Consider the following 11,464-nt stretch of genomic DNA (forward strand, 5'->3'; position numbering starts at 1 on the left):
TAAATATTGGTCAGATCGCAGGACTGTGCGCGCACACCGCAGATCCAACAGATCACATCTTGAGACAACAGGACCCAAGTCTAACTAAACCGTGCAAACAAGAGGGAGACGGGATTGGAGGAGACGCGTTCGCACCTAGCCGGAGCCGACGATGATGTTGTTGATGGGGATGATGATGAGCTTGACGAAGAAGCCGACGAACCCCATGACGACGAACCCGATCATCGTCCGCGCCGCCACCTTGGTGAACTCTGCGCGCCCAATCAGCGTCAGATCTGGCGAAAGAGGAAATTTCAGGATAGTACTATCAAATCAAAACATTACTCATAAAGTAAAAACAACTTATTACTTGTGACAAACAATCCATTCAGAATGTCAATTTGTCTGGTCGCACTTGTCAGATAAATTACACTGAAACGAACTTAAAAGTCAAGAGTCAAACCCCAGTTCCCCACAGCTGACTACCCTGAATTCATCCCAATTCTCCTAACAAACTAGGAAATTAGCAGGATCTACTAAAACCTAACTTATATACTAAATATTGCTCAAAGCAGGAATTTCCTAAGAAGATGTGCTAAAACCCAACATATTCAAAAGCCGAATGTCAACGGAACTCAATTTCGCAGGCCTGCAGCCGCAAAATCCCCGGGGGCAGGCGCGCACACTGCAGATCCAACAGATCACAGCACGAGACAAACAGGAACCAAGTCTAACTAAACCGTGCAAGCAAGAGGGAGACGGGATCGGAGGAGACGCGTTCGCACCTAGCCGGAGCCGACGATGATGTTGTTGATGGGGATGAAGATGAGCTTGACGAAGAAGCCGACGAACCCCATGACGACGAACCCGATCGCCGTTCGCGCCGCCGCCTTGGTGAACTCTGCGCGCCAAATCAGCGCCAGATCTGGACGGAAACAAACCGGATCCGAGATGAGGAGAGCGGGCGAGCTTGTGGCGGTCCTTACCCTTGCGGTCGGGCTTGTGGCAGCGCTTGACGAGGCGGACGCTGTCCTTGGCGAACTTGCGGAGGGGGTCCACCATGGAGTCGACGGTGTCCATGGCTGCTGCCGGCGGGAAGGCGAGATCTCTGAGCCGACGACGATGACGAGGTCGCGCGCGTGAGGGGAAGGAAGGGGGAAGCCAACAGGCGAATGGTGTGCTGTTTGGATTTGTGCTCTAGATCTGCGAGGAGGGGAGGAGGAGGCCCGGCAGTGAGCTATGGTGGGAGGATGTGGTCTGAATCACGGAGAAGGGGGCGGGGGCAACGGCGGCGGCGGGAATGGATCTCCTCGCCGCGGCGGGATGGGGAAGGAGGGGGCAGCGACGGGGGGCCGTCGTCGTTGGTTGTTGCAGGTCAAGAGCAGCGGCGCTTGGGGGGAGGCCAGCGGCGGGGTAGGAGTTGGGATGGCGGAGAGGGAGGTCTGGGTCGGGGAGGGAGATCTGGGTCGGGGAGAGGGAGGAGGCGCCGCATGGGTCGGGGAGAGGGAGAGGGAGGGGAGTGTGCTGCACGATGCTAGGGTTTGGTTGGCCAGCGTGCGTTTAGGAGATGTTGGATCTGTATGGTGTGGACGGCTCAGATCGGCTTAGGGGGGTGATCTGTGGGAAGGGAGGTTCTGCCTTCTGATTGGTCCAAGAAATGTGTCATTTTGAAACAGGTATAACAAATTCAAAAAAATCAAAAAAATGCAAAACCTTCGCGTTGTGTCATCATATGTGGCCAAGTTCCTAGGAAAAATAACAAACTTGTAATACGGCAATTATTATAAAAAAAAGTGTTCTCAGAAACGAGCTATCACGTGTGGAGATCAATGGCTTTCAAGCCAAATGATCACTCTTATGGCCACATTCATGGCATAGTTTGTTCAAATGATCTCATATTGTGCACAAGGGTGCATATTGGAATGACAAACAATGTTGCTTAAGGAAGTTTTCATTTTCTTTGGACGAAAAATTCATTTTCCATTTTTCGAGTGCCCGAAAAGAGATTTTTTTGTGAAGGGCCTACCATATATTAGTTGCAAAATTGTACCAAGTCAATTTTGTAAAATACTAGGACATATTTAATGCACAATTGACCAAATGGTTGGGTGTCAGAAGTTTTGATCCACCTCTCGTGAAAAAGACAAATTTCCGCCGATTCAGGTGGAAGCGGGTCAAATTTGAACTGCAGCTGCCTCATAGTTTGCTATTTATTTTTTCCAAAAATCATTTCTAGGTACATAAGTATCTATTTAATCACAGAAACACGAACAAAATTCCAAGATTCAACCACTAGCTAGGAACGGTCATTCCCGCTGTTTTGACCGCATTTTGGAACGGGCATAAAAAATTCAAAAAAATTCAAAAAATTGGGAAACTTCCGCATTGTTTCATCATATGTGGCCAAGCTCCTAGGAAAAATAACAAACTTGTAATATGGCAATTATTTTAAAAAAGTGTTCTCAGAAACGAGCTATCACATGTGGAGATCAATGGCTTTCAAGCCAAATGATCAATCTTATGGCCACATTCATGGCATAGTTTGTTCAAATGATCTCATATTATGCACAAGGGTGCATATTGGAATGGCAAACAATGTTGCCTAAGTAAGTTTTCATTTTCGTTGGACGAAAAAACCATTTTCCATTTTTCGAGTGCCTAAAAGGAGGTTTTTTTGTGAAGGAACTACCAAATAATTGTTGCAAAAATGGACCAAATCAATTTTATAAAATACTAGGCCATGTTTAATGCACAATTAACCAAATGGTTGGGTGTAAAAAGTTTTGATCCACCTCTCATGAAAAAGACAAATTTCCGCTGATTCAGTTGGAAGCGGGTCAAATTTGAACTGTAGCTGCCTTGTAGTTTGCTATTTATTTTTTCCAAAAATCATTTCTAGGTACATAAGTATCTATTTAATCATATAAACACCAAAAAAATTCCAAGATTCAACCACTAGCTAAGAACGGTCATTCCCGCCGTTTTGACCGCATTTTGAAACGGGCATAAAAAATTCAAAAAAAATCAAAAAATTGGGAAACCTTCGCATTGTGTCATTATATGTGGCCAAGTTCCTAGTAAAAATAACAAACTTGTAATACGGCAATTATTTTAAAAAAGTGTTCTCAGAAATGAGCTATCACGTGTGGAGATCAATGGCTTTCAAGCCAAATGATCAATCTTATGGCCACATACATGGCATAGTTTGTTCAAATGATCTCATATTGTGCACAAGGGTGCATATTGGAATGACAAACAATGTTGCTTAAGGAAGTTTTCATTTTCTTTGGACGAAAAATTCATTTTCCATTTTTTGAGTGCCCGAAAAGAGATTTTTTTGTGAAGGGCCTACCATATATTAGTTGCAAAATTATACCAAGTCAATTTTGTAAAATACTAGGACATATTTAATGCACAATTGACCAAATGGTTGGGTGTCAGAAGTTTTGATCCACCTCTCGTGAAAAAGACAAATTTCCGCCGATTCAGGTGGAAGCGGGTCAAATTTGAACTGCAGCTGCCTCATAGTTTGCTATTTATTTTTTCCAAAAATCATTTCTAGGTACATAAGTATCTATTTAATCACAGAAACACCAACAAAATTCCAAGATTCAACCACTAGCTAAGAACGGTCATTCCCGCCGTTTTGACCGCATTTTGAAACGGGCATAAAAAATTCAAAAAAAATCAAAAAATTGGGAAACCTTCGCATTGTTTCATCATATGTGTCCAAGCTCCTAGGGAAAATAACAAACTTGTAATATGGCAATTATTTTAAAAAAGTGTTCTCAGAAACGAGCTATCACGTGTGGAGATCAATGGCTCTCAAGCCAAATGATCAATCTTATGGCCACATTCATGGCATAGTTTGTTCAAATGATCTCATATTGTGCACAACGATGCATATTGGAATGGCAAACAATGTTGCCTAAGGAAGTTTTCATTTTCGTTGGACGAAAAAACCATTTTCCATTTTTCGAGTGCCCGAAAGGAGGTTTTTTTGTGAAGGAACTACCAAATAATTGTTGCAAAATTGGACCAAATCATTTTTATAAAATACTAGGCCATATTTAATGCACAATTGACAAAATGGTTGGGTGTAAAAAAATTTGATCCACCTCTCATGAGAAAGACAAATTTCTGCCGATTCAGGTGGAAGCGGGTCAAATTTGAACTGCAGCTGCCTCATAGTTTGCTATTGATTTTTTCCAAAAATCATTTCTAGTTACATAAGGACCTATTTAATCATAAATACATGGTTTGGTGGCGATACATCGAGGTTTGGGCGGTGGCCGAGGGCCCCAACTCTAGAGCGCGTAAACTCGCATGCCCGTCGCATGGTCACCGCGTGACCGTAATGTTGCCATGTGTTCTGGGCGGCTTAGGCATGTCTAGTGGGTTGGGCACTCCCCAGGTTGGTGCTAGGAAGGAAATTACAACATAAGATTCTCACGAGAAGACCGATCGATGCTCAAACATGAATTAGCAGCCAAGTGTTTGATTAGCGGTACAGGAAATGCACATGGCCAATGGGCGTGAGTTTTGGATGAGGATGATCATCAACAAATTTTTAGCTCAAAAGGAGGATCCTATGTGGTACTTGCTTTGCAAAGTACCACGCTGGACAAAAATATGAATGTTGAAGCTAGGCTCAAAATAATGAATGGATTGAGCTGAAATTTTGTGGAGGATGGTTATCTGGGCATAGGAAAGCATTGTAGAAAATTGATACCATTTGGACATGCCAAAGTAGTACTTCCTTCACAATGCTCTTCTATGGACAGAAACTTGGGAAAACTAGTGAGAGATTGGATGAATGAAATGAGCTCAAAATTGGTGTAGGTAAGTTACTTAGGTATGGTCATGCGCTGGTCAATTTTCAGATCATTTGGGTAAGCCTAGCTAGTACTTACTTCACAAAGCTTCTCTCAAGGTAGAAACTTTGGAAATTTTCCGAGAAAGATTTACTAGGAAAATTGAGCTGAAAATTATCATGTGGCAATGATTTGGGTATGGAAGAGTGCCCGAAAAGTTTGAGGGTAATAGGAGGGGTCTATATAACACTTGCTTTGCAACGTGCCAATTTGGCCATAAAATATAAATTGAACCTGGGCTCACATAGATGATTTGACTAAGCTGCAATTTGGAGGAGGGTGATAATTTGGGCATATTAAGAAACTGTATAAATTTCATGTCATTTAGAGATATAAAAAAGGTACTTCCTTCACAATGCTTCTAGGTGGACAAAAACTTTGGAAATTTGCCGAGGAAGATTTGCTAGGCAAATGGAGCTGAATTTCGTCATTCGGTAATGATTTGGATAGGAAAGAGTGCCCAAAAATTCCTAGGGCAATCAAGAATATATAAATAGCACTTCCTTCATAAAGTGTTGTTGTGAACATAATAGGAAAATGAATATTGTTGAATTAGTTTTGAACTAGGCAAGGAAGGATTTTTACATATTTGATGAAGATATGACCCAAAAAAATTATGAGATTTTTTTGGGAATTTTGGGAATGATAGAAATATAGGTTGCTTCACAACCTAGGGCAAAAACTGCCACATGGACATGATACATAGGCAAAACTGATGAGATGGCGCCTAGTCATCACAACCCACCACAATCTACAAGGCTATGACCATCTATATTGGTCATTAACAACTAGAAATAAGGCAGCGGACTAGCACTGTTTGCTTTGTGACCATTTCATGTAAGGAAATTACGACCTTTCTGACCAAAATGGTCGCAATGGTTTAGGGTTTGAAGCCCCCTGAACAGCTTTTGACCAATTGGTCTAAAATGGTCATAAATTTATGACCAATTCTTCGAGGGTCACTGACAGAAGGTCATAAGTTGACATATTTCTTGTAGTGGTCACCGAACCTTAAGTGTGTAGACCCTACGGGTTCGGGAGACATGCAGACATGACCGAGACGCCTCTCCGGTCAATAACCAACAGCGGGATCTGGATACCCATGTTGGCTCCCACATGCTCCTCGATGATCTCATCGGATGAACCACGATGTCGAGGACTTTATCAATCCCGTATTCAATTCACTTTGTCAATCGGTACGTTACTTGCCCGAGACTCGATCGTCGATATCCCAATACCTTGTTCAATCTCGTTACCGGCAAGTCACTTTACTCGTACCGTAATGCATGATCCCGTGACCAACCCCTTGGTCACTTTGAGCTCATTATGATGATGCATTACCGAGTGGGCCCAAGAGATACCTCTCCGTCATACGGAGTGACAAATCCCAGTCTCGGATCGTGCCAACCCAACAGACACTTTCGGAGATACCCGTAGTGTACCTTTATAGCCACCCAGTTATGTTGTGACGTTTGGCACACCCAAAGCACTCATACGGTATCCGGGAGTTGCACAACCTCATGGTCTAAGGAAATGATACTTGACATTGCAAAAGCTCTAGCAAACGAACTACACGATCTTTATGCTATGCTTAGGTTTGGGTCTTATCCATCACATCATTCTCCTAATGAATTGATCCCGTTATCAATGACATCCCCATGTCCATAGCCAGGAAACCATGACTATCTGTTGATCAACGAGCTAGTCAACTAGAGGCTCACTGGGGACACATTGTGATCTATGTATTCACACATGTATTATGATTTCCGGACAATACAATTATAGCATGAACAATAGACAATTATCATGAACAAGGAAATATAATAATCTTTTATTATTGCCTTTAGGGCATATTTCCAACACATCCGAGCCAGGTTTTATGCGTTGATGTAATATGCACGAGTAGAATACAAGTGAGTTTTGGGCAATATAAGTCATACTGCTTACCAGCATGTCACACTTTGGTTCGGCGGTATTGTTGGATGAAGCGGTCCGGACCGACATTACGCGTACGCTTACGCGAGACTGGTTTTACCGCCGTGCTATGCACACAGGTGACTAGCGGGTGTCATTTTCTCCAACTTTAGTTGAACCGAGTGTGGCTACGCCCGGTCCTTGAGAAGGTTAAAACAGCACTAACTTGACAAACTATCGTTGTGGTTTTGAAGCATAGGTAAGAACGGTTCTTGCTCAGCCCGTAGCAGCCACGTAAAACTTGCAACAACAAAGTAGAGGACGTCTAAGTTGTTTTTGCAGGGCATGTTGTGATGTGAAATGGTCAAGGCATGATGCTATATTTTATTGTATGAGATGATCATGTTTTGTAACTGAGTTATCGGCAACTGGCAAGAGCCAGATGGTTGTCGCTTTATTGTATGCAATGCAATCGCTCTGTAATGCTTTACTTTATCACTAAGCGGTAGCGATAGTCGTAGAAGCATAAGTTGGCGAGACGACAACGATGCTACGATGGAGATCAAGGTGTCGCGCCGGTGACGATGGTGATCATGCAGTGCTTCGGAGATGGAGATCACAAGCACAAGATGATGATGGCCATATCATATCACTTATATTGATTGCATGTGATGTTTATCTTTTATGCATCTTATCTTGCTTTGATTGACGGTAGCATTATAAGATGATCTCTCACTAAATTATCAAGGTATAAGTGTTTTCCCTGAGTATGCACCGTTGTGAAAGTTCTTCGTTCTGAGACACGACGTGATGATCGGGTGTGATAAGCTCTACGTTCAAATACAAAGGGTGCAAAACAGTTGCACATGCAGAATACTCAGGTTAAACTTGACGAGCCTAGCATATAACAGATATAGCCTCGGAACACTGAGACCGAAAGGTCGAGCGTGAATCATATAGTAGATATGATCAACATAGTGATGTTCACCATTGAAACTACTCCATCTCACGTGATGATCGGACATGGTTTAGTTGATATGGATCACGTGATCACTTAGAGGATTAGAGGGATGTCTATCTAAGTGGGAGTTCTTTAATAATTTGATTAACTAAACTTTAATTTATCATGAACTTAGTCCTAGTAGTATTAGCATATCTTTGTTGTAGATCAATAGCTCGCGATGTTGCTCCCCGTTTATTTTTTATTTGTTCCTAGAGAAAACTAAGTTGAAAGATGTTAGTAGCAATGATGCGGATTGGATCCGTGATCTGAGGTTTATCCTTATTGCTGCACAGAAAAATTATGTCCTTGATGCACCGCTAGGTGACAGACCTATTGCAGGAGCAGATGCAGACGTTATGAACATTTTGACAAAAGCTCGGTATGATGACTACTTGATAGTTAAGTGCACCATGCTTTACGGCTTAGAACCGGGACTTCAAAAATGTTTTGAATGCCTCAGAGCATATAAGATGTTCCAAGAGTTGAAATTGGTATTTCATACTCATGCCCGTGTCGAGAGGTATGAGACCTCTGACAGTACTTTGCCTACAAGATGGAGGAGAATAGCTCAACCAGTGAGCATGTGCTCAGATTGTCTGGGTACTACAATTGCTTGAATCAAGTGGGAGTTAATCTTCCAGATAAGATAGTAATTGACAAAATTCTCTAGTCACTATCACCAAGTTGCTAGAACTTCGTGATGAACTATAATATGCAAGGGATGACAAAAGTAATTCCCGAGCTCTTCACGATGCTGAAATCGATGAAGGTAGAAATCAAGAAAGAGCATCAAGTGTTGATGGTTAACAAGACCACTAGTTTCAAGAAAAGGGCAAAGGAATAGAATGTAAACTTCAAGAATAACGGCAAGCAAGTTGCTGCTCAAGTGAAGAAGCCCAAGTTTGGACCTAAGCCTGAAACTGAGTGCTTCTACTGCAAAGGGACTGGTCACTGGAAGTGGAACTGCCCTAAGTATTTGGCGGGTAAGAAGGATGGCAAAGTGCACAAAAGTATATTTGATATACATGTTATTGATGTGTACTTTACTAGTGTTTATAGCAACCCCTCGGTATTTGATACTGGTTCAGTTGTTAAGATTAGTAACTCGAAACAGGAGTTGCAGAATGAACAGAAACTAGTTAAGGGTGAAGTGACGATGCGTGTTGGAAGCGGTTCCAAGATTGATATGATCATCATTGCACACTCCCTCTACTTCGGGATTAGTGTTGAACCTAAATAAGTGTTATTTGGTGTTTGCGTTGAGCATTAATATGATTTGATCATGTTTATTGCAATACGGTTATTCATTTAAGTTAGAGAACAATTGTTGTTCTGTTTACATGAATAAAACCTTCTATGGTCATACACCCAATGAAAATGGTTTGTTGGATCTCGATCATAGTGATATACATATTCATAATATTGAAGCCAAAAGATACAAAGTTAATAATGATAGTGCAACTTATTTGTGGCACTGTCGTTTATGTCATATTGGTGTAAAGCGCATGAAGAAACTCCATGCTGATGGGCTTTTGGAATCACTTGATTACGAATCACTTGACGCTTGCGAACCATGCCTCATGGGCAAGATGACTAAGACTCCGTTCTCCGGAACAATGGAGCGAGCAACTAACTTATTGGAAATAATACATACTGATGTATGCGATCCGATGAGTGTTGAGGCTCGCGGCGGGTATCGTTATTTTCTGAACGTCACAGATGACTTGAGCAGATGTGGGTATATCTACTTAATGAAACATGAGTCTGAAACGTTTGAAAAGTTCAAAAGAATTTCAGAGTGAAGTGTAAAATCATCATAACAAGAAAATAAAGTTTCTACGATCTGATCGCGGAGACAAATATTTGAGTTATGAGTTTGATCTTCATTTGAAACAATGTGAAATAGTTTCGCAACTCACGCCACATGGAACACCACAGCGTAATGGTGTGCCTGAACGTCGTAATCAAACTTTACTAGATATGGTGCAATCTATGATGTCTCTTACCGATTTACCACTATCGTTTTGGGGTTATGCATTAGAGACAGCTGCATTCATGTTAAAAGGGCACCATATAAATCCGTTGAGACGACACCGTATGAACTATGGTTTAGCAAGAAACCTAAGCTGTCGTTTCTTAAAGTTTGGGGTTGCGATGCTTATGTGAAAAAGTTTCATCCTGATAAGCTCAAACCCAAATCGGAGAAGTGCGTCTCATAGGATACCCAAAAGTAAATGTTGGGTACACCTTCAATCACAGATCCGAAGGCAAGATATTCGTTGCTAAGAATGGATCCTTTCTAGAGAAGGAGTTTCTCTCAAAAGAAGTGAGTGGGAGGAAAAGTAGAACTTGATAAGGTAATTGTACCTTCTCCTGAATTGGAAAGTAGTTCATCACAGAAATCAGTTCCAGTGATGCCTACACCAATTAGTGAGGAAGTTAATGATGATGATCATGAAACTTCAGATAAAGTTACTACCGAACCTCGTAGGTCAGCCAGAGTAAGGTCCGCACCAGAGTGGTATGGTAATCCTATTCTGGAGTTCATGTTACTTGACCATGACGAACCTACGAACTATGAGGAAGCGATGATGAGCCCAGATTCCGCGAAATGGCTTGAGGCCCTGAAATCTGAGATGGGATCCATGTATGAGAACAAAGTGCGGACTTTGGTTGACTTGCCCGATGATCGGCAAGCCATAGAAAATAAATAGATTTTCAAGAGGAAGACGGACGCTGATAGTAGTGTTACTATCTACAAAACTAGAAAAAGGTTTTTGACAAAGTTCAAGGTGTTGACTACAATGAGATTTTCTCACTCGTAGCGATGCTTAAGTCTGTCCGAATCATGTTAGCAAATTGCCACATTTTATGACATCTAGCAAATGGATATCAAAACTACATTCCTTAATGGATTTCTTAAAAAGAGTTGTATATGATGCAACCAGAATGTTTTGTCAATCCTAAAGGTGCTAACAAAATGTGCAAGCTCCAGCGATCCATCTATGGACTGGTGCAAGCATCTCGGAGTTGGAATATACGCCTTGATAAGTTGATCAAAGCATATAGTTTTATACAGACTTGAAGTGAAGCCTGTATTTACAAGAAAGTGAGTGGGAGCACTACAGCCTTTCTGATAAGTATATGTGAATGACATATTGTCGATCGGAAATGATGTAGAATTTTCTGGAAAGCATAAAGAAGGTTTTGAAAGGAGTTTTTCAAAGAAATACCTCGGTGAAGCTGCTTACATATTGAGCATCAAGATCTATAGAGATAGATCAAGATGCTTGATAAGTTTTTCAATGAGTACATACCTTGACAAGATTTTGAAGTAGTTCAAAATGGAACAGTCAAAGAAAGAGTTCTTGCCTATGTTGCAAAGGTGTGAAATTGAGTAAGACTCAAAGCCCGACCACGGCAGAAGATAGAAAGAGAATGATAGTCATTCCCTATGCCTCAGCAATAGGTTCTATAAAGTATGCCATGCTGTGTACCAGATCTATTGTATACCTTACCACTGAGTTTGGCAAGGGAGTACACTAGTGATCTAGGAGTAGATCACTGGACAGCGGTCAAAATTATCCTTAGTGGAATAAGGATGTGTTTCTCGATTATGGAGGTGACAAAAGGTCCGTCGTAAAGGGTTACGTCGATACAAGTTTTTGACACTGATCCAGATGACTCTAAGTCT

The 11,464-nt window shown here is 41.7% G+C and overlaps 1 protein-coding gene across 1 annotated transcript; it reads right to left on the reverse strand.

Annotated features, from left to right (window-relative positions):
* Positions 1–703: 703 nt before the first annotated feature.
* LOC125512990 (protein transport protein Sec61 subunit gamma-like) lies at positions 704–1,059 on the reverse strand. Its single transcript, XM_048678037.1, has 2 exons — positions 966–1,059; positions 704–880 (listed from the first exon to the last, which is right to left on the reverse strand). Exons 1-2 carry the CDS (start codon positions 1,057–1,059, stop codon positions 765–767), a joined length of 210 nt encoding a protein of 69 aa, XP_048533994.1. The 3' UTR covers positions 704–764.
* Between the last annotated feature and the right edge of the window lie 10,405 nt (positions 1,060–11,464).

The sequence above is a fragment of the Triticum urartu genome, chromosome 6, assembly GCF_003073215.2.
Source record: "Triticum urartu cultivar G1812 chromosome 6, Tu2.1, whole genome shotgun sequence".
Lineage (NCBI taxonomy): Eukaryota > Viridiplantae > Streptophyta > Magnoliopsida > Poales > Poaceae > Triticum > Triticum urartu.